The sequence below is a fragment of the Varroa destructor genome, unplaced genomic scaffold, assembly GCF_002443255.2.
Source record: "Varroa destructor unplaced genomic scaffold, Vdes_3.0 BEIS01000001.1, whole genome shotgun sequence".
NCBI lineage: Eukaryota > Metazoa > Arthropoda > Arachnida > Mesostigmata > Varroidae > Varroa > Varroa destructor.
In genome coordinates this window covers 76,149,204-76,173,202 of record NW_019211454.1, presented here as the reverse complement: position 1 = coordinate 76,173,202, position 23,999 = coordinate 76,149,204, and the positions used below count along the sequence as shown (strand labels likewise).

Genomic DNA, 23,999 nt, shown 5'->3' with positions numbered 1-23,999 from the left:
AAGCCGAAGTTAGGAAAAGCATTTTTTATAGATTAAAATGATATTACTAAAACGATAAACGGTTCCCATTTTTCCGCGAATACCATAATTCTAGCACTGTAGGGCCTCTGTGGATTTTGGGCGAAGAATTGTGACAAGTGATTTTTGAAGCCCTCTATCGAAACTAGTTAACACTTAAACGGACTTCTGTAGAGATCGAAACGGATGATAGTCTTACGGTGCAAAAACCGGGTTCTACGATGAGTGCACTAAAATTCGCCATTCAAGCTTCTTTTTTTGCGGGATAGCTAAAATGTACGTCGCCCTGCATTGTGATGATGAAAAAATCCACTACTTTCGATCGAGTTTTTTCAATGGTTATCTTGCTAGCTGCTGACAGCAGAGGTCCAGATTAACCGCTTCGCAAGGCGGTAGCATTTTATGGTAAAGGCATCTTTTCCAATTCCAGTAAACACATAGTGTTACATTCTTCATCGTTAGTCTGAGTTTTCCCATAGATACTTTACTTATTTGCACATGATTATTGAATGTATTTTTCATCGCCACTGATCGATTGCTTTAGAAATGGCTCGATTTCCTTACGTTTCTGTAGGGTTCTGCAGACGGAGATACGATCAAGTAAATTCTTCAGCTTTCTTTCGAATGATTTAAAGCTGTGTGGCAATAAATACTTGGTTGCTTGGCGACGTCATAGCTATTCACATGTTGGTCTTGCTTCCGCAATAATTTCATCGACCTTTATCGCAATTACTCGACCACGACGAAACGAAAGTCTCAGAACCATTTTTGGGCTGCGTTGCGCGATACGCATTTTGACCACAAACAACAATAGGTTTTTTTTATTGAGCCGGGCAGCAGCATTCATGCATTTGTCCTACTATACTTGTGTATCTTTGCAGAAACGTCACTCATCTTCAAGGTGCTCTATCTTGAGTCTAAATGAAGGCAATCTAACAATGTTAGTACATCTGCTACTAGTAAATCTCAGCTTCAGGATGACCCATATTACGTGACTTTAAAGCCATCTAGCTAGGAAAACGTGCAATATTTTTTCGGCGAGTATATACGTACAAGCTGACCTATACTAAAGTTGGTAAAGTACCTCAGACGAATTTCATTAACACTGAGGTGCTCCAGTTACAAGGTTAATAGATATTTTTTTTTATTTCATCCTCAGCTGCTTCAAAGGGTAATCGGAAAAAGAAGGGAAAGAAAAGAGTTCAATTACTGGAGCGTGACATGTAGGAGTGGAAGTAAAGATGACGCACATTTTACAACTTAGGCACATGGCAACTCGTTAACTCTTCATTCTTACTCGAAAAGAGTTTACATATTTTGTAACTTAAAGCGACAAGATATTATGAAGTATTTCATTAACTTTGGTTTTGCAAATTGGATATATAACTAATCAAACGGGATTCGAAGTCATGAGGTATTTTTCAGTTTTTTTACGACGTTGGTCTACAAATACCTCAGGTAATAGTAAGCTTTCCCTTCCTTAGATTCATTCGTCCGTTGTCTCTTTGCCAACCCCATAAAGTTCACTTGTTAATGTTTAGGTTGTTGATACCAAAATGGTTTGATGTGGTTGATTCTGATAATATTCACGTTAGGCGGTTGCGCCTGCCCTTTCATCAACGTAGGTATAATACACGTCATAATAATTTTCTACCCTTAGCGGCTGATTTGACATTTTGTATTTAAAAATGTATATATTTTATCGTTACGACATCGCCATTAAATCTTACACCATCGAAAATATGCGTTCAATTAAAAGGATTGACCGGGTAAGGTTAAGATCGGTCTGCAACGAGTGTCGGCAAAAAATTTAGTAATTCACCAAACTCTGAATTTTACATCTTTGAGGATGGTTCAACATTTCTAGAGGGTAGCGGACAAATAGATCGATAAATTAATTAGGTAGAGCCAAGTCAAAGAAGGGGTTTCTCGTCGAGTCATTTTTCTCTTTCAATTTCTACAACCTATAATACAGCACCCAATATAAAAAAAATTTTATAATAACGGCTTCGTTCTAAAGGGCCTGTTAATCTGAAGCCTTTTAAATGAAACAGCGACAACAACAATGTGGGTCAGAGGCTTAGCAATCTGTACTCAAGCAAGCATATCTGCAAGCTGGTTTTCGGAATCTTGCGGACATCATGTGTATCCAATAGAAAATGCAAAATGTAAGAGTTAAATACTTAACAATAATTCTCATAATTATGATTTACTTTGAATGCTAATTTGTATAATTTCTATCGAGATATATCGTTAGGGAATCTCTGATCCTCTCGAACTACTTGATTCAATGGCTAAAAGTGTTTGAGTCAAAAATGGATTACACTTACGACTAACTAAATGGCTAGTTGGAACCAAATTTTATCTGCCCAAAAACAAGGTCAGTCCTTAGAGTTTTTAAAAGAAGAAATCCATAACAAGTCATCCATCTATCTGGCTTTCGTGACATCAAAAATGTATCTGAGTCCTAATTAACTATTCATCATGCTTCTATTTCTAATCTGAATACCTTTATAATTGAAAATCTATTCATGAAAATGGATTAATTCAGTGATACTGCGTGAGTTGAAGCATCCAATCTGGATTAACAAGTTCATCGAAACGTTATTTAGTTGAACGTCGTACAGAGCAAGACATTATACATACTTGTAGGTGATTCGTAGACTTGTTTCCGTCCATCTGTCTTAACTGTTTTTTTCGTTTCTTTGACAATTTTGACCTCGAAGAACACCCGATTTATTATTATTGGTAAGGAGCCCTTGTAGAAGGCCATTTGCGGCACGCACATACGGCGCGTCTTTACGTTCAGTCATGTGTTAACGTCGGAATTGAGATTTGTTTAGAAGAGTCAGCACTCTAACAACATTTTTTCCACGTTGCGAATGCTGAAATTAATAATGTTATTAATTGTGTATAAGACAGGTTGTCTATGCAAGCACAGTTGAAACTATAGTCAGGTCTTAATAAATCCTAAAACAGGTCGATTTGTCTCTAACGAGCCTTAGTTATGAAAGCCATAACTGTACGCTCAACCGTATACCAAATGAAACCGTAAAGAGCCTGCAGCTGTAAGCGGACAGCAAGTAGCTAAGTTAAACGAAATGAGTCTCCTCACATTATTTCGTGAAACTACACATTTGCTGAGTGTTTATTCATTTGAAAACCGGATCACAATCCACAACCGTGTAATTGAGATGCCTGCGGGGTGAAATTGTACTCAGTACAATGATCATATCGTAATATTATAAACTATTAGTCTTTTTTTGGCATCGAGCTGGAACTTTTCAGCTCTTTATTTTCAACTTTTTTAATATCCCGTTAAAAGTCTAATGCCGTTATGCGGTGACGATCGCTTCTAAAATGCAATGAAGCAGTCAGTCAGTATGAGAGGCAAAGGGTTTAAGTGCTTACAGAAAAAATTGCCCTAATTGGCAAAGAACATCATAAAGCTGCAAAAAATTGTTTTCAAAGAAACGATTAGCGTAGACGATGGATGCGTAAAGAGTTTTAGTGCGCTATGTTTTAAATCAGTGACGTTCAATTCATTCTATCGTAGACTAGGTAGAAATCAAATTGCTAAACGCATCTATAATATATAAGATGTAACATTAACCGGGGTACCTAAAAATTTGCGCGTCTTTACTAAATGGTCGATAGTTAATTTTTATGGCACTAGGCTGCTCTATTTTTTTGGTACTATACTCATTTTTTTTGTTGTTCTGAATACTTGTGTAGTAAACCACACCTCTTGTCACACTTAGTACAGGATGATTCATCTAAGCTTGCACTACTTTTTTTAATTGTTTCTCATACTCTTAAACGAAAACATAATATTATAATCATCATTAGCTTAAACTGTAGCGGGGAAAGAGTCACTTTCAAAATATTCCGTTTTTTAATCCACAGCTCAATTAATTAATAGTATGTGCGTCAAGCGAGATTAAAGGGTGTTGATTAGCCCAAGTGAACGATACCAGCGGCATATCTTTCATGGCGCGGACTTTTCTTTCAAGTTAAAAGTACGCCAAGAATCCAATAAATGCAAGATCTCAAAACGGCCAAAAAGATAAAACAATATAAAAAAGCGCCAAAAGACGAATCTGTACAAGGCGGCAGTTAAATCGTGTGTCGAAAATCATTTCGTCATTTCGATTCATTTTCAGGTTCTTTAAATCTAAATCGTACTGTGGATTTTCCTATCTGCCTTATGGAAATTTTTCTCGGATCTTCAAGAACCGTGTGAAAACTAGCAACAATGCAGATTGTCGATTTCGGGCGAAAAAAGAAGTTGTTTAATTTTGGTTATTTGAAATTAGTTGGCGGAACTTAGATCAGGCAAACGCCCAGCCGTCCCGTTCATATTGCTGCATTTTTATTACTACCTTTTGTGCACTTGCACCCCTTTTCAGGCGCCTTACGTTTATAATAGGATAACGATAAATTAACGATAATTACTATTCAATGCAATGAGACAGCCATGCATGGCTCTCGCCAACACCGACTTCCATAATGCTCATTCTAATATTGGTGAAATAGCCATTACTGAAAAAAGATTCCGTGTCCGGGGATAAGACCCTTGTTTCCTAGGTCCGGTAAGCCGAACAAGTGCCGTCGAAGGCATCACACATAGAATTTTTTTTAATCAAATAAAAACCGAAAGTAAATACGGTTATAATTGTTGCGGATTTAATGAAACACGATGAATGGTGACATATCTTATGGATCGACAGGACATGAAATTGAAGTTTTTAGGAGGTAGAGCAAGGTAGGTGTGCGTTACACTGTAGCATAAAATACATTGACCTGAAGGAAATATTACATCCATTATGACGTATAGCGGTCAATGGCGCACACATTGCAAGTGATAGCAATGTGTGTCATAAAAAGTAGGGATAAAGGGCAACCTTGACCATTAAAATACCAGACCAGACCACACTGAAATCATCCAACATCCATCTCAAAGTAAGTGCATGCACATCAAAGAACATATGTAAATATTACAAGGAAAAACCTAGACGTAGAAAAAGTAGAGACCTAAGGGGTAGTCAATCCAGTGACAGTTACCGAACGTTTGATTTTTTGACACTTTACATCACTTCAAAAATAGTTGATTTTTTTTGCGCAGTCTTTATAACTTGCTCAACAATTATTGATCTCGAATGTGTTTTGAATTAGTTATATATCAGAAATAGAATGATCGATGGAAGGAATTCAAATCGACCCCATTAATACTATCCTGGCAGGTATGTACAATTTTAAGACAAACATCCAAATACAATAGCATACAGATTGCCAAATCGGTTCCTTGTTAGCTGTATATAAATATAATGTAATTACCAAAGATATCAAAATGCAAATGTAATCGAACGCTATCTTTGAGGGCGCCAGTACTGGGTATGCAGATATTGCTTTTCAGCGACCGTAAAAAAGAAGGTTCTGTGGCGTTTAGCCCTAAACTAGGTGCTAACGGAACGGGTATCCCGCAAGGGGCTTCGGCACGAACTCAGCAATGTGGGACTGGGAAGTCAGGGACTTAGAACTTAATTTATTGCCTCGATCGACTTATGGGATGTTCTGTGGAGACCGTTATGAACGATTTCCATGTGGATCAATGATTTGTCTGTATCGAACAATCAAAATACTTTCTTTAATCAAATCCGGATATCACTAATAGATAACTACTAGAGGTGTAGCTCACTAACTTTCCGAAAATATCTCATTTTCGTAGGGTTAGTGAGCTATAAAATTTACTAGGGAAGGAAGTTACCGCGCTTTTTTCTGGATAGAAAACACAATATCTTTGTTATGTTTCCTATCCAGGTAACAACAAGTTATCACGTTCGATACCTTCAAACTTCCTACCAAACCATGTATGTCATAGCGCAGGAAAGTAGTGGGTTTCGTTTAGAAGTTTTCAAGCACGTTCCTATCTTTGATCCATGTGAGGTAGAGCCACAAATTAATTGAACGCAATTGCTCAGTGAACGGAAAAGGGGAACAGTTATTGGCGTAAGATCTGAAAAAATACGCAGGGTGCAAGAAAATCCCCTATTCGAAGTTTAGGAGCGCAGCTTTGACCATATTTGCCTGTGTGGCCTCGCTTGGTCTTGAAACAGAAAGCCCTGATTTCGCTTGTCGAGTATTTTTTTCTAATAATTTGGTGACCCTATGCGACTAGACCAAACAAATATGCCGATGAGCTCTTTGATTCTTAGAAAGCGATTTCCGGTAAATCAAACCCTCGCACTTTCACGAAACGCAAAGGATAACCCTTTTTAGGATGAAGATCTAGTTCAATTCTAAATTTTCAACTTCTCTTCTAGAACCATTCAGTCTGATCTCTAGTTTATGTTGAGGTACAACAACCTCCTATCATCGCGGGTGTCAATTCTTTCCAAAAATCTGTCATAATCTGAATGATTAATCACGGCTCCGTGGATGCATTCCATTTTTTTGGCCGATTCTCAAGTTTTTGTCGGCTATTGTTTTACGAGATCAACTTGCACTTACAACACGGTACGCTGAAAAAGCACGAACAATGGTTTTAAACGGTATGTCAGAAATAAGCATCAAGTTGAAGGAAATGGAAAGCTTTTTTCCCAAAGCGCAAGGACTTCTTTTCAACTTGACAGATCATGCGACTAAATTCTTCCTATGAGGCGGTTGGTTCAGAATTCGTGAGGATGGTGGCATCTAAATATGCTTTCTACTCTTTCACTACGTTTCGTGCAAAGATCTCAGAAGATTAAGTCATTAATGCATGCCGTACTTTCTACCTTCCGTACATCATTCATCTGGTCCTCGAACTGTGTAATCTGATTAATTATTTATATGGTTATCACAATTGGCAGAACATATTTTATATATGACAAATTGTCAAACAGGATTTACTTAAAATTGGGTTGGTAACAGCCGTTGCGCTTATTGTAACACAGGATAGGACTTGGTCCTGGGGGGTCGCTGGCCGCTGTTGTCAACATGTTACTGAAGGAATAGTTTCGATTGAAAGCATGCCACGTCTCGATGTAAATTTATTGTGAAAAAGATACCGTTTGGACAGGAAAACAAATCTACCACAACAATAATTAACTGTACATTAATTAATGAGGAAAATTGCATTTATTGACAGCAACGCATATGAAGGCGTCGTTGTCATCACAATGTTATTCAATAACGGTGTGAAAACAACGGTGTATCTTAAAACTCCTTCGCCGTTAATGATGACGTAACGCGGCTTACCTTGCTTTCGCTCCGTCTTTTAGTGTGCGTGAAAACTTGGGTTTAGATATAGAAACGTGATACAAATTTGAATTCGGTTGGTACCAAGATAGACCCCCCTTTACACAAACTCCTCATGAAAAAAGGTCAAGAGAACAAATCTTGGACAAAGATTCGCACCAAAAGGTTGCTTATCTTAGTAATTACTACGTAATTCAAACGTACATCTCCTAGCAAATAACAAACTGAAAATCAGACACCAACAGAGCTTATAAATAAAGTAGATAAGACGTGTGACACACAATGTAATAACAGTTTTATTACTTTTTTTTGATTACTTATTTATTGATGGATTTTTTATCTAAGATTATTCAAACTAATTACTGGAATTCAAAGAGTGAAATATGGCGGAAAAACTGCTATGTTTTTTTGGCCAATAAATGGTTAAAGAGTAACTGCAGCGGCAATCAACAACACCAAGAAAGAAATCAATATTGAACAGTAACTACAATAAAGTGGTATAGTAATAAATGCTCAAGACTATAGTAAATATATACGCTGCTTTGTCTTTTTGTATGGATAACGAAAATTCTATCGTATTATAGCAATAATTCGTTTGAGGGTTAACTCCTAAGAGTTAACCCTTAAGTAAGTCCTTAAGACGAAAACATATCTCACGTATTTTTACTACTTGTAGAGTCATTGTGCCTCCAACGCATGTTGTACCAAATCTTGTTGCTCAGCTATGTAAATTTTCTTTAGTTTAATAATACCATTATTATAATATATGCAAATTTTGCTTCCATGATTGCTTTCGATCATTAATAAAGTAGTATTGGCGCTGTAACTTCATTTAATGCATAGGATCCACACATAGTTATGCGACATGATACCTTCTTGACAATCTCCTTTCTAGGAAAACGTTTCATTTTTTCCGGATTTTATTATGAGATACATTCAGTTGTACTAATTATTATTAACATTTCAAACAGTTTGTGGTCTCTGGGCAATAGGTTACGTTTTGAGACTCAGTTTAGGGCCAATTAAGTATTCCTGTTACTTATTGCAGAACTGGGCATACGTTAACGATGGTACAAACTCGATTTAGAAACCAAAATAACCACTCGAATTAAATTAACTGCTCTAAGAAAGGTAGCCTCTCAGGTACTTAACAAATTTTGTGTTACAAAAACGTCACGAATATATTGAATATTATTAATGTATCTTTGTAGTATTAACATGTAACGATGTGCGAACAATTATGAATCTACATTTGTTTATTTTACTTTGATGCGTGCCCTATTTTGTATTACAGGAGATGCAGGTGGCCCAGGTTCTGGCCCAGCTGCAGTGCGTGCTGCGCGCGGCCTTGGTGCTTTTCAATAATATTTACTGTATTCCGACGTACCTTGTTTGGATGTGGGCAATCTTATTACCCTTTCGTGAAACGAGGATATACATTTGGATAGAGAAGATTCTCTATCGGCACCTTCTTCTAATGGTCTGTTGAAAATCGAAAAATATGTTATCAATTTATGGACAAAAAAGAATCACAAGGATAAAGCATAAGGCAGATATACTTTTAACAAGCCTACCGGCAAAACGTGGTGTTGTGCTGCACTTTCGGATATTAGAACTGCGACATCAGAGTATTAGATTGTGTAATATATATATTTTATTATGGGAACTTTTATATTTTTTTCACAAATCTAGTAGTTAGTTTGGAACGCTTGGTTCATTGGGATTAAGCCAATTTTCTTAAAATTTTAGAGGCCTTATGCCTATGAGGTTTTAAACTTGCATCCAAAATTATTCAAGAAATGCGAAGTTATATCCTGAAAAATAATAACTGCATATTGACACAGTAAGTATTATGTACTGGACTAGTACTGGAATTTAAGAAAATAGCCTTTAGCTATTTTAGATCTTGTAAGTTGAGTACATTTTTGATATTAAGCAAGCTCAGTTTTATTAAGATGAGCTTTTCACAAATTAGCTAGTAGCCGTACCGAAATTGGGGTTAAGGGTTGGCCTTGATGAGGGAGAAGTCTTCAATTATTTGAATTGTTTTTTCTCCGGAAGACATGTCCTTTTCATGCTCTGCATGGTTAGTTAATACTTTAGTACTAATCCAAGAATATTCTAATTACGTTTTGCTTACCAAGAATAACGAACGTAAGTTTACGAAAGTTAATGCATATCATCTGAGAGGAAATTAATCCGGGATCATAGGCATCTCGTTGCATCCCTACAATTTTTAGAATCGCGGCAGGAGTCCCTCTAAACTAAATAAAAACAAGCAAAGCTCATAAACTGTATCCATGACCCCGTACTTGATATTTGCACCGCAGATTTCAGAGCTTCAAAATCTACTACCCGTTTTTGTCCAAGCACCATATTCTAAGCAGGTATTGCGTACAGTTATAGTCTTAAAAAAGTACGTAATATATCATAAGTGTGCATAACTTCCTCGCCTTGTACTGTAGATTATATTTCTCCTCCCATTAACATTAAAAACCAATAAGGTAATTTGAACTTGCTGTGGTTTTCCGATTATTCTGATAAGATTTTTATTGCAGCATAAAGCATAATATTCAGACCCAATGCTTGGCATAAAAATACAGAGGTATTTTTATCGGAACTAACAAATTTCTTCGTTTTCATCATTCCACTAGGTGGGATACTGGAGTTTCTCAGCAGGCTACACCATTCACGAAGTAGGGGATGATGTTGAAGACCTCTTCGATAAGCGAACGTTACTCGTCGCCAACCATCAGAGTACAGCCGATGTGCCCCTTATCATGAGCTGTCTGCAGGTATCATTACACGTTGTCAATATGCTTCAATTATAAAATGAAGAGTTAATTTTCGACATACATACATACACATGCAAGCACGTACATAAATTAGAACATAAACTGCTACTACCCATCAATATATTATAATAATATACCAATATATTATTGTGTACGCTGGAATAATAGAGATTGTGACCAACACGAAAAATTGCGGAAGCGATTTCAATGATTTTATTGGTTTTACTTGAGAAGTAACCACTTAGCAGAACCTCGATTGCAATAGAAGGATGCCTTTTTTAGAACTGGGGTAAGGAAGCGGAACTGCCATAAGGTAACAGCATAACTAGAACTTAGTTATACAATAATCTTACTCCAATTGTTCTTAGTACGACATTATCCTAATCATCCAATTAGGCCGCAGTTGTTTCATTATCTTGTGCCAATGATCTTATTCTTGCATTGTTATTAAGCCGTTACCTACCATCCCGTTACTGTTGCTTATCTACTTCAATAAGACTATTCCGTTCTTTGTGAAGTTTCAGTATTTCATGCAAATAGTAGGCTGCTATAGAAACTATACAAGCTACATGAAAACAGTGACATTTTAAATTTGGCAGGTGGTAAGTTAATGGCTATAATTATTCATGTTAGTGCGTGAGTAACGACATTGTTACCTGAAATACTCCTTCTCTATTTCATTTTTCGCTTACTTTTTATTTCTTGTACCGTTGAAGGGTTACTTCCTTTTCCGTTACTCTGTTGTAAGTTCGTTGTGCAGTGACTGGACTTTTAGCTCAAGTTCAAACTCCAAAGATGGATGCTTCTGTTGAAAACAATCGACCCTTGACACCTAATCTTTTGCCCTTTTTCTTCATTTTTGTCAAGGTAAAACAGTCGCTGAAGCAATCCAGAATATTTGTGCTGGTTACGATGAAAACTTTATGCTTAAGAGAATAGCTATAAGTGATTTGCTAGGTTTAATAATGGTATTTTGTAACTAGAGGACACACTTCGCCCCGGCCGGTCATCCGAGGTCGCTTGAAGACAATGATTGCGTTTTGTGGGACTGGAAGGGTCTTTATGGTATCCTTTAGGAAGCGCCTGAGACAACCGAGGCGACCAACAAGTGAATTGTATACAGTGAACGAGGCTATCCAACAGAAAAGGCCCGATAAAAAGGGCAAAGTTATACTCCTTCATGGCAACGCCGGACCGCATATAGCAAAGGTTGTCAAAGCCGTCCTGCAAAAGCTTGAACAGAACGTTTTTTCCCACCGTACCCCTTAAGATTTTCAGCCGGCGGGTTACTACGTTCTCCGATCACCGGCAAATGAAATTCATCTGGGAGTGAAGAGAGTCTCAAAAAGTGGCTGGATAATTTCTGAAAGGTTTGAAAATCTCTGGCGAGAAGAAACAAATGAATCGATTGAAAGATAGGGTAGGTGGACGCGTGACGGCGAACACATGATACAATATGAATATGCCTTCTTAATTCGTGACTACCAAACATATATTTCGATGACACTTTGGTATCCAACGTTGAACAGGTACACCCAAGTCGGAAACATAATCAACTACCATCCTTATGGTAGCTTGTCGAGATTCTGAGCATGAAAGTATGTTTTCTGTTCACTGCAGAACCTGTAATTATTTTGACCGGATTTATATATACATATGTATATATTGGGCATCATTGAGCACAGGTAAAACGCAACGTCTGCAACCATGTCATGTGGATAATGGACGCCATGTTCAAATTTACAAATTTCGGTGTTGTGTCGGTGACGCACGGGGACTTTTTCATCACTCAGGGGAAGGATACGCGGCAATCTCAGCTCACGACCTTCCGACAACATCTTCTGAATGTCAGTATAATAGATTAATATTTTATTGCCATTTGCCTATTACCATTACTTTTTTATAAATTGGGTACCCCTCTACTTGATTATTTCAACTAGACTATAACTCACTTTATAAAGTTTACTGGTTAACGCTGCAAAGAAATACATTCCTTCACTTTTACTATATTGTAACTCATTTGTACTATTGCAATACTTACAAGGCATCGAGTGCTACATAGGATCATGTTAAAACATCCTAAGAACGGCCGCATCAGAGGTTGACATGTGAACTTGAGTTGCATTTTAGTGCATAAGTTCACGTTGTTCCCTTAAAAATGCAAAATAAATTTTCCCTAAAACTATGTAGTCTAGAGAAGAGGCAAACGTGATTTATACCGTAGGATACAGATATGAAGTTAAAAAGCTTAAAAAGCCGAAACCGTAAATTATTAAGGATACGCCGGCATAGAACGCTGCGTAAGTCACTTCGTTTGGCCCACGCATACAAGATGCAATAACCTTCGTAGAGTATTGCAAAAATGTAGAGCTTCGCACCTGTTACACTATTTTACCATTGAAAATGTTCTGTATAACAGCTGCATATGCCGACTGCTTTTTCAGGTTTATTTACCGCGTCGTCTGGGGTGGCTAGTCATCTTCCCAGAGGGTGGATTTCTTCATAAACGATTAGAGAGCAGCCAGCGCTACGCTGCTAATAACGGCTATCCTAAGTTGGACTATGTGACGCTTCCCAGGGTCGGTGCCACCAAGGTAGAACTTGAATTTAGAAATTTCTTCAATTGTAGAAATAAACACTCCATAGAATCAAATTTAGTTCGAATAATGTTTGGTCAACAAAACTGGTATTCTTTTTTGTTTTTATTTACTTTAACATACCAGATTTAAATTACACAAAGAAGGCTTTCGTTAATATTCGCTTAACTTATCCTAAGTCTTTTGTTGATGAGATCATGATATTTTTTTCTACTGTATTTTATACGACTTATATATTATACTGCACATTATAACGACTATGAACACTAAAAATTTTTTTATGTATTCTTTAGGTTTTGGCCTTTGCATGCTGACAGGATACTCATTCAACAAAAACAAATTCTCTTCCGTAACTTGATGACCTAATAGATAATAGATACTCTAGATTTCAGAATACCTATTATTTAATATTACCATCCATTAGGCCACCAGGAGGCCTTTAGTGATATTAGCTTGTAAAAGTTATCATTTTTTGTAATATTTTCTTATTTGTGTTTCTCTTGACAAATGTATGTGGTTTACTTCATTAAGTCTTCCTTCAAAGACACCGAGGACAATACAGTGCTGCCTTCGGAAAAAACGCAGCCTACGTTCTTGCTTTCAAAAATTTCATGCGAAAAATTTGGATCTTGAAAATGTTCTTCGCTCAATAAGACTTTTCGTGCTTGTCAACGGATACATGAAATCAGTGACTGAGGAAAGCTTTTTGATTTGAGTTAGATACAGCAGATTCCATTATAACGGAACACATGCATGCATTCCCATTTGCTGACCGACCATGCGCAAAAAAATGTATGCATGTCTGCTTGACTTCTCTCCCTCAATGGCAGTCCTACTGTGATTTTTTGGATTGAATTGTCACAACTTACAAGAAGTAGACCCGTATAATACTGAAATGGAACAACTCTACGTCTACTGGACGTCGTCATTTCAAGCCGTTCTGGTACATTCAAGTAGTTGTCGCATTCAAATGCACCAGCAAATTATTCTGTGTGGTACATATATGTGTCTCGGACCATAATGGCTATATAAAATACGGCAAACTAATCACGAGGAAACTTTGCCCCGCCCAGTGAAAACAAGAGGCGGCTGCATTGCGCGAAAAGCATTCTCAAGATGGCAGGTGTTAAAGCTTGGGTACCTATTATTAATCTATGACGTGGCTGCAATGGGAATAAGTCATTTTACCTCGCAGCGTCCTACTACTTTGCTATTTTGAGTGCTAGTAATGGCCAGCATTTGATTGCAGAAAAGCAAGTAAACCTACTAACTAAATTTTATTTTTCGAGTACCAGATGCAACTTCATGTAAAAATTCTTACCAAGATCGATTATGTTGGTTTAATACACACAGAACCGCCTTTGTCTACAAGTTAAATACTCCATTAAATGAAAAAATTGAATTGAAATTGATCCATACTTACCTGGTACATCCTATATTATTGAAAGCTAAGGCTTTCGCTTTTACGGATGCTAACACAATATCAAATTTGACGTTACCTCAGCATGAAGTCATTTTTTTAATATTGGTGGTCGGCTTTCAACTGAAATTTGCCTTATCCGTGTACAATATGCGGAACTGATAATAACTACTATGGAATTTATTATGCAGCACGAAAAATTGAAAAGAAAATGTTCAATGGAATCAACTACGGGTTAAGGAGCTTTCAGAATGTGCGTCACTGTATAAAAATGTATCTAATTTGTTTACATGCACATTACACCACTTAGCCCTAAAAGCATTTGCTATAGCTGAATTTGCCTAAGCTGTATTTTTTTTTATATTATACGTGTTTGTGTATCACTTATCAGCTAGCGTTGGAGACATTGACGGACCCAGACGTTTTAAAAGGACAGCCAGCAGTTGAATACCTTCTTGATCTAACTATCGGATACCCTGGAGCCCCAGCGCGACCGCTTGATATCCTCGCAATCGCCACCGGTTACCGAAAGCCACACATTGTACATTTTCATTATCGGTGAGATACAGCTTTTCACATTCTTATGCTCTAGGCTTGTACCACGAACTCGGTAGTATATTTGTGTAGTATAACTATTTACCTAGATGATCGAAATACAAGTAAGCAGGAACTCGTATGCATCTAGGCGAATTCAAGTTTAAAATCGATAGTAATTTTATGTATCGATCTCTGTTGGTCGATCAAAAATACTAGGCCGCTACAAATGAATCCGGCGAACTATGAAACTGAATAGCTTTTAAACTAGTCAAGCTAGCATGATGATTGTTTCATATGTATTAGAAATACTCTGCTTTACATCATGCATGTCTGACGCGCCGCTCTGACAGCCATATAAGAACCATTGGCGGCCTCATACCTAGTTTCTCTGTCTATGGCTTCTCGAAGTAAATCAATAGTGGGGTATAGTTGCCCAGAAATTTGCTCGCTTTGGGGGACGGAAAACCTCGTAATCCGACGAACTTAGCTCGACAGAACAAGCGAGTTGAAGCCAAACGTTGAGTATTGCTCAATCCAAGAAGTAATTTAGGCACGGCGATGTAGTTTAGCGTCGTCATCAAGTAGCCAGTGCTTCCGATTTCGGTGCCAGCGGTCCTTAATCTTTTAAGGAACTCAAGATATCATGCTGTATTAATTATCCAGTTTCGGCAAGTACCTCATAGTAGCAGACTCTCCTGATATTCATTGCAAGTACTACTATACACCTACTCCAAGCCTATTCGAAACTGCCATCGAACTCGATTTCTCTCCAAAGCCTTGATACTTGTCTCTCGCTTGAGGTAAAATTGAAGCATGCCTCATTTATGGCGACCGTATGCTCCAGAAGGGTTTGTTATTAAGTTCCCCAATTGTGCGCATACCACATGCATTTCCAATTGGCTAGAGACAACTAACGGAGGATTCATTTTTTACAGGTTCCGCATATTCAGTATTTGAATTATAATTCGATCACACATTACAGATGAAATGCCAGCTTTGGCCCGAAAGCTACTGTCGTAAAAAACCTCCTCGATCGCGGCTATTACTTCTTGTCCTTTGGGTTCCGACATCTGATTACCTCCTCGCTGGTCTTCAGTACTCTTTCTGTTCTTGAAACGTTTGCATTGTTTATGTACTGAGCGTTCGCCTAAAGCCCCTTCTTGGGGCCCCAATTTTGGGTGCAAGGAAGAAAAACCTGACCTCGGAGCGTTGATTTTCGAAATTAAAATATGTGTTTATCTGAACTTCTTGAAGTGAGCTCAGTTGGTTTTCACTTACAGGTTACTATATATATATAATAAATAAAGGGGCTTTACTGTATACGTGTTGGCTTATCTAATGCAGTCGATGGCATATGTTCTTATATTAATCGGCGGATAAGTAAATAAACTTAGCCAAATAAGACAATTTTGTAATAAAGATTAGATGCGCTTGACAGCAAACGGGTTAATGACTCGATGGTAATTTTGAGGCTTAGACTAGTTTTACGATTTCAGATATATCATTTGTGCTTAGCCACAGTAACTAATACTTCAAATGTGATATCAATGTATTTTTTGTATAACTTTTTTTCCGAAGCTACGATTTGATTTAAATTCAAGTTTGAAAATCGATTTTCAAGACAACGTTGTTTATTACAGAGTTGCGTGATTATACTTTATATGCTAACAAAAAAAGAGTTGTTAATTTCATTTTGAGCGCCTATATTAGGCTGTATGCATGTACATGTATATACAGCCAGATCAAGTGATGATTTTATTTTAAAGTGAAGCAGATCTTACATATTTTGGAACTGATAATGGCTCCATACTTGCAGGAAGTACGCAGTGAAAGATGTGCCCTTCGGCGATGGTGATGCCTTGATTGCCTGGATGTATGAACGCTGGGTGGAGAAGGAACAGCTATTGAAACACTTTTATGAACACGGAAGCTTTCCAAGCGCGCATGCAGAGGACGAGTGCAGTACAGGTATTCCCTTAAGTAGCAGTCACAGTCTATCGGAGCGTTCCATTGAAGGTGCGCGTCACGCTATTCTCGTCGATGAAAGTCGAGATAATTTACCTATGGAACGGGAAGTGGTTGCACCCAGACCTGCCGTAGATCCTAATCGTCGCGAACAATTTTCTCCTCTGACGAGAGCCGAAAGGCCCAGGCCGGTTGAGCTCAGTCATGTATACGTGTTATTTATCCATGTCTGCTGGATCTTGTCCTCGATGTTTCATCTCTATCTCTACCGATCACTTAAGGCCGTCGTCTTTGGCTAGTAGGAATCTAAACCGACCCTGCACTGCAATAGTGCACTGTCGTTCTCATTACATTCGACTGGATCCGAGATGTAAAGAAGCCTGGTATTAAGCCTTGTTGCGAATGTACAGTGATGGAGACATGAGCATCTATGTCCGCAAAAGGATGGGTAAAACATCGAAAGTAGTCTACAAACAAAACCAAATTGATATACGAACTAGTTGTTGTAAGTTAAACTATTTCTGTATAAGAAAGAAGGTAAGCTGTTATTGTGTCGAAGACTTTACGTAAGAGCAAAAAGCAGAGGAACAAAGTTGAGATTAAATGTAAAGTTAACATTTTAAGGAAGAATAAATAGTCAGGAAAAACCTGAACGGAATAATGAAAAGGTTGCACGGTGACCGTCTCCTGTGGCCAGCTGTTAGTTTCCGCTATGCGCATGTCTGAATGTTGTAGTTGCAACTATGAGGAGAGATGGCGCGCGATGGGAGCCGTTGTATTACAAAAAATGGTGATATCATTTGTCATAAAGTAACGTAAATGATCTGTTTATTCGTTCGTCAATGTCTGACAGTGGTGATGAGGTGATATAGCTTAAGTATAGTTCACCTGGCAAAGTCAAGCACCTAGTCTTGCGGAGTGCATTCTGGATCATTGGTGGACAAATTTGTCAGAGGTTATTGAATGGTCCAACAAGAGAAATCAAAATTGCTCGGTGCCGATTCTTTCGTTAGTTCAGCAAAAACAATATATTATTAAACACAATAAAAATAGTAAGAAACGATTAAGAGAGCGGTCTGTATATATAACCTAACCATGTAAATAACTTTGTTTTTAATAAAGTCGTGACTAACGACGACAGCAAAAGTAGTATATGCCTTGTTGAATTAATTATGCTAGCATTTTGTAAACCTTGATTGCGTATGGTGTAATCGGCTGGACTTAGTTAAATAGAACAACTTTGACTATTAAATGATTTTGGTTAAATTGATTAAACACTCCGGATGGACAAATCATAATTTAATCTACAAAATATATCCTCCTGTATAAAATCCATGCTTTCTTATAAACTTCTCGTATATTTTCGATATAATTCGAATTTTTGAAAAGTATCAAACTTTTTCACGTTTCTCTTTAGAAAAACACTTGCTTTACTTTTCCAAGAAATATTACAAAAGTAATTATAGCACGGCTAGATGGCGAGTCCATAATGGTCAAAGAATGAGTTATTAAAATTATAAACACTAATCACAAACGCCAGAAGCCTCAGAGTAGTTGGAAAATACTAAACGAAAAAATTTTTGGAGCATCTTTGGGTTTAAATGGAAAGATGTGCCTAATAAAGCTGACTTCGGAGGGATTAGAAGGATAAAAAATTTGATGTTGAGGTCTCGAAAACGTTCGTACCTAGAAAATACGACAGTTACGATATGCGTTGAGCTTGCTGGCAAATGATGCACCTACACCTCTTCCGAAAGCCCGACTGTTTTTAAAATATGAGGTTACAATATGACTGTTTTTAACCTAGCGAAAATGTAGCTCGCCACTTAAACTTTAACAGCAGATCAATTTATTATCTATACGCCGTGTTACTCTACCATCTTTCAACCATTTCAATCCTGTTCATTGGAAGAGTTGGCCGATTGAGTTTTCAAGTCAGTTACGAAATGATTCGCCAATGATCGGAAAAAGGTGGTAACTCGTCGGGACGAGGACTACGAAGTATGGTAGGTACGAAATAATCTTTTCAGTATAGTTTGTACAGGTCGTCCATAACGAATTTCCCCTGAGCTTTTCACTTGTTCTATGGAAAACTGGGACTTTTAATTTTTGAGTAAGTTCAAGATGCTTTTCTATGACAGCGGTTTATCCTTTCGAAACGGTTTACGAGTTATTTAACTGCTGTATTTATTTAAAAAGGTTTTGACAGGTCCTCGTCAATGTCATATAACCCTAATTGGTCGAATCATTCATTCCAGGTGCAAGTAGTCTCAAACAAAAAGGACCTCCTTCCTTGTACCTCGTACACTGCGGGCTTTTTAAGTTTGCAGATAACTATCGGCCTTAATTAAATCTGAGCAAACGGAAAAATTGTGGTTGAGTGTAGAATTAGAATTCAGTATGCTGATTGATGGATGCTACGCAGCTTCATAAAAGTATATTAGGTAAATATTTTATTAACAATATCTTTATTACTATATACTAGTGTTGGGTCAGCTCAATAAATTTTAGGTGATTTCTCCATGTCCAGTCTTGCTCTGTAGTGTATGTAGAGCTATTTTCCCTATTATGGAAAGCAACGACAACCTAGCACACGTTTTATTTGCACAATACAAAAAAACGCGTTTGCGTTTAACTGATTTCTAGTTCAAGATCATTAACGTAGATGTTTTATGATTTTTATCAAATTCTAGGTTTCGATTAGATGGAATCAGTATACCTTCATGACGACTATAGCATAGATGGAAAATATTACCATACGTAACTGTCTTCACGGAAGCTTTCTGAGCCGCCAGAACTGCCAAAAGGGAGCATAAGAAATTATCGTTGATATTTGCGACCGGTCATCTGAAATATCAAAGAACATTTTTTTATTTTTTTCAATTAACATAATTCTATATGATAAAAATATACATATACTTTTTTTTTATTAAACTGCAGTTCTCAGACGGTGATCTGGTGATCATATAGAGAGCTGAGTGCCTATATTATGATGGGTCAATCGCGTAGACAGTCAACTGTAGGTTAGCTTCTTTAACTTACGTTTTTATACTTTCGTTGTAATAGGGCTCATTCTCCTCACCTGTAGCTTAGCTTCGGCACTTTACTAAAGCCTTTTTAAACTTATTTTATGATTTAAAAAGTTGCAACCGTTATAAAAATTGGCAATTTCGGATATACCTAAATGTTGTTGATTGTTTCGGTAAGATGCCTTGCGTGATTTATGTGGCGCAGGAAGACGGTTAGTTAATTCGAAAACGAAATCAAAAAACAGTCGGCTCGGAAATCAGTGGAGTTGACCTGACGCAACCTTAGTCACGATACAGAAAATATGGAGACCTGGAGCGTGCATTTAGTTGTCCCGTACGGGTAGATCATAGTGGTTTCAATTTAAATTCATCGTCATTATGGAAGCTTTCAGGTCAGTTCTTTTACGCGTTCAGTATGCGCTGCCACTCATACACGGTGCCACTGTGTTGTTTTTAACAAGTAAATATTTCATCTAAGTTTATCCCATGTTTTGATCTCAATCCGTGGCTTGAAGAAGGGACTCATAGAACCACATCTTTAAATTCCTATGAGAGCACAGAATTGCCAGTAACATCTTGAAATCGATGTTTAGCTAACTATACGCCATGCTCAATAGACGTTAATGCAGCTACCCACTGAGAGCCCAGATTCTTTGTCGTCAACATCCGCTAGTACTCCATCACCTGGCCACCACTAATATGTGACGAGTAACCATATTTTTGCTCATTATAAGAATAGTTTACGTTCAAATGAAGGCACACATACATATACATGCACAACAGCTTACATAAGTTACGATTACTTTAAAATAGAGCAAGAAACGCGACACACATCGAAAACTAAGTATGAGACCGTTAAATCATAAATGTACTACATCACTAGTCATTTCGTTTGCTGATACACCTTATCGATTATCTAGTGCTTACCCATTCTGCAAGAAAGGTCATTGTAAGGGCCTGCCACAATATTCTGCTGAAAAGAGTATCTTCATAGAGTGTTTTGTCGGGTAACGTCTTCTCAATTTCACGATACTCCTCAGGGAAGACACAAAAAGGCCTGGAGACATACTTTACTACAACACCATAATTCTAGTCGGATGCCTATTTTTAATTCAGCTTTTTAGAATCATAACAGTATGCATTAGATTTACAGAAAAGTCTCATGCGGCACCTATAGGCACGTCTGCAGCTGTAAGGTAGCTACTGATAAAAATGATGTTCAATACAAACGTATGTTCATATAAACAGCGATATCGATTATAAAAGAAAAAACTTTTATTCATTGCAAAAGAGTGGGCTTATTGGTTTGCGCTACTAGCTAATGCAATTCGTTGAGCTATACAGACAACATTAGCGAATATTGCAAGTTTACCCTTATTTAAACAATGTATCCATTCTACTATTCATGAGTATTCTGCATGCCGTCTAAAATCTAATATTATAAAAAAAATCCTGATTCCTGATAAAACTGTAACACGCAATGTGTAGGACTTTATTAAGCAGTATTGAAGAAGTACTAGCCCAAGCTACTATAATTTTTGAGCAGTTTTAAGGCTGATGTGGAATAGTTGATCTGTACTTTATTACATGTCTTCTTGACTGGTTTATATTGTCCAGTGGTATTTTGGCAGGTTCTCAGCAAACTTTGCAGCTTGACGAGAACAACTCTCCTCATATAATTTATCATTTATGGTTAGCTTACCAATGTATACATAGCTCGTGTAGACGGTCGGAATAGCATTGGCGGCAAACCCGAGGCCAACACGAGGAAAAATGGTCATGATAACGAGAGCAGAAGTGCAGTCAAGCAAAATACTAATGTGCAAACATTGGATTGCAAGAATCGCTGCGATTAAAAACGTTTTGTCACCTAGCTCGTACGCCAATGTTAAACTGAGGAGTGATACGGGGTCAGGCAATAGACCGCCCGACCAAGGCGGAGGTCATCTTTCCACCCTGCTAGCTATAGAACACAAGAAGTAAATACAAAGCTCGTTATACATTGGGCATTTGTTTATAACGTGACAATAATACCGGGGCACTTTGAATGCAGTTTTATAGCAAGTCGTTAACGAATACCATTCTACTAACACAGTTGCGTAGGAAGTTGCTAATATATTCGTGAAAACCTCTGTAATCTGCGCGGAGAAAAGACTATTTTTCTCGTGTTTTCATTGTGAAATTGGATGCAATTTGTGTCTTGCTTCTTCGTTATATCATTATTCTACTTAGAATATTGTATAGTATTATTATTCGCAAGAACGGCGCAGCGATAACCCCAACACCACGTCCTAATAGAAGCTCGGGGTAGGCTACCTATATCCAAGCAATGCATGAAAAAATCATGGTTTACCAAATATAAATGAGATCCCTTTAGGGGGTTTGTCATTTTGACCTGGTTTACCCTTAACAATTCAAAGAGACAAATTGGGGAGACAACCCAAGCTTTTGCAGCTAGTTTGCCGCTGACCGCCATAAGCTATTTAAATTCGAACGGCGTGGCCTCACACAGTAAATTCACGAGCAACGTTTTCGATCTATACGAAGTTGACAGCGCGCGCCTTCGAAAAAGCAAATTTAAGAAACAAATACTAGAAAAAAACATTTCGATAGAACTCCTTGCGGCTATAACGCCTGAAAAAGAGAAATCTCTAGCGAAAAATCTAGTAAGCCTTATTATTTACACGACACCTACAACATTCTAGGAAAAGAGCTAATGAACTTTTGTCGTTTTCTTTATTTATCGTTACATTTCTTTCGAGTATAGATTCCAAAGGCGCATAAATACCCCCTAAATTGACTTGCATTGAAGACCTAAATAAATTAGGTCTTTTATGCCAATTTGTGAAAACAAAATTCCTATTTTCATGTATAGGATATAGAACGTCCTATGCAATCGATCTACAATATCTGACGTTGACTTGCCTCATGCGTCGGCAAAGTCGACTAAAAACCAATGCCTGAACTGTTTTTGTCTTAAAGTAGCCTTAACAGCACCTAGGTAAAAATAGAACACTAAAACACAACAATTTATTGCATTTGAGTGACAGAGAAGAGAGAGACAAGTTTGACAAACTTGTTCAATCCATAAATACACCTTAATATCATATTCTATCCCAGAATGTTATATTTGCCAATGTTGCAAGAATATCCAATTTTACCACGGAGAATGAAGGTAAAGCATGGAATATACAGCTTACCATAAGTGATCTTGCTGCGTTTGCCATGCAGCTAACCGCTAGAATAACAACAACATCCGTAAACATCCTCATAAACATTTCGCAAACGTATACGAAAATGTTTAGAATAACAAATATTATTTTAATGTAAAGATGTGTGATCTGCCTGTATAAGAAGTTTGGTAGAGGGTAGTCAAAGGGACTACTCATTACGATCTACTCAATCTATAGGTACTAAAATGTTTCCGTTCTAACTAGATTTCGAAAATTACGACTCACTAAATTTCAAAATAGTACCTATTTCACTCAGTAGATACTTAGATATACTAATCTGGTGTATCATACGCCAACTGTATTCTACCCAACCAGAACTGGAACAAATGTAAACAACGGTACATGGCCAGGTACACCACAAATGCGGCATTTTGACTACGCTTATTCACAAGGTATTTCGACCGGTCTTCATATCCAGTTAACATCTTCGGACAAATGCATTTACGCCTTCCTATATTGCGTCTATGGTGGTCATATAGGTGCCAATGCGCATATGTATAGCATGTGCCCATAAGCTACCATAAAATTTTCAATGAATATTAAACGGCTTTGGTGACATCACTTGATAATCAAATACAACTGCAAACAAGTCGACGGTTTTAAAACGACTGTCTTTAATAGAACTGTTGGAACTTTGAGTTTAGTTTGAACAGTGATGGATGCTTTGTATAGTTTAAGGCCGAATCTTCAAATCAATATCCCCTTTCAGAGGAAAGCATTGAAGGCGAACTAACGATGCAGTATAACGCGCGCCTGTTGATCATCTATCGTTGCCAAAGTAACCAACTTGGACCATGTATCACCTATTCCAGGAGAACAGCACCAACGATTTTCCATTTAACTTTCCAACGCTTATTCAAACATCGCTTCGAAAAGCTACTAAACATAGCTTTATTAAAAGCTCCAATATACTTTGTGGTAATTATGGTTAAGAAACTGAAATATCTTCTGCCCGCGAATTTTGGGAATAAGTATTTTCTTTTGAAATTAGGCGATCTAAGCAATAAGACATGCGGTGAAAAAAATCAGAGTTTTCATCAATATCTAAAAAACGAAATAGCTAAAAAAATCGATACTACTAGAAGACGTCCGGCCGGCTACTGGCAGTTTTTATTTACTTACTTTTTACATAGGTTTAAATATAAAATAGGAAGCTGTTTCTATAG

General features: G+C 37.4%; 1 protein-coding gene across 8 annotated transcripts in view; it reads left to right on the top strand.

Moving 5' to 3' along the window:
• Positions 1 to 17,720, top strand: part of LOC111243573 (acyl-CoA:lysophosphatidylglycerol acyltransferase 1-like) — a 54,296-nt gene extending 36,576 nt beyond the window's left edge. For all 8 annotated transcript variants that reach the window (XM_022789408.2, XM_022789400.2, XM_086977840.1 and 5 more), the window contains 6 exons: positions 8,552 to 8,737; positions 9,912 to 10,052; positions 11,738 to 11,899; positions 12,497 to 12,646; positions 14,461 to 14,627; positions 16,423 to 17,720. In XM_022789408.2, coding sequence (XP_022645143.1) covers positions 8,555 to 8,737; positions 9,912 to 10,052; positions 11,738 to 11,899; positions 12,497 to 12,646; positions 14,461 to 14,627; positions 16,423 to 16,870 — 1,251 coding nt within the window. In that variant the 5' untranslated portion in view covers positions 8,552 to 8,554 and the 3' untranslated portion in view covers positions 16,871 to 17,720. The remainder of the gene's footprint in view (positions 1 to 8,551; positions 8,738 to 9,911; positions 10,053 to 11,737; positions 11,900 to 12,496; positions 12,647 to 14,460; positions 14,628 to 16,422) is intronic.
• The last annotated feature ends 6,279 nt before the right edge of the window (positions 17,721 to 23,999 follow it).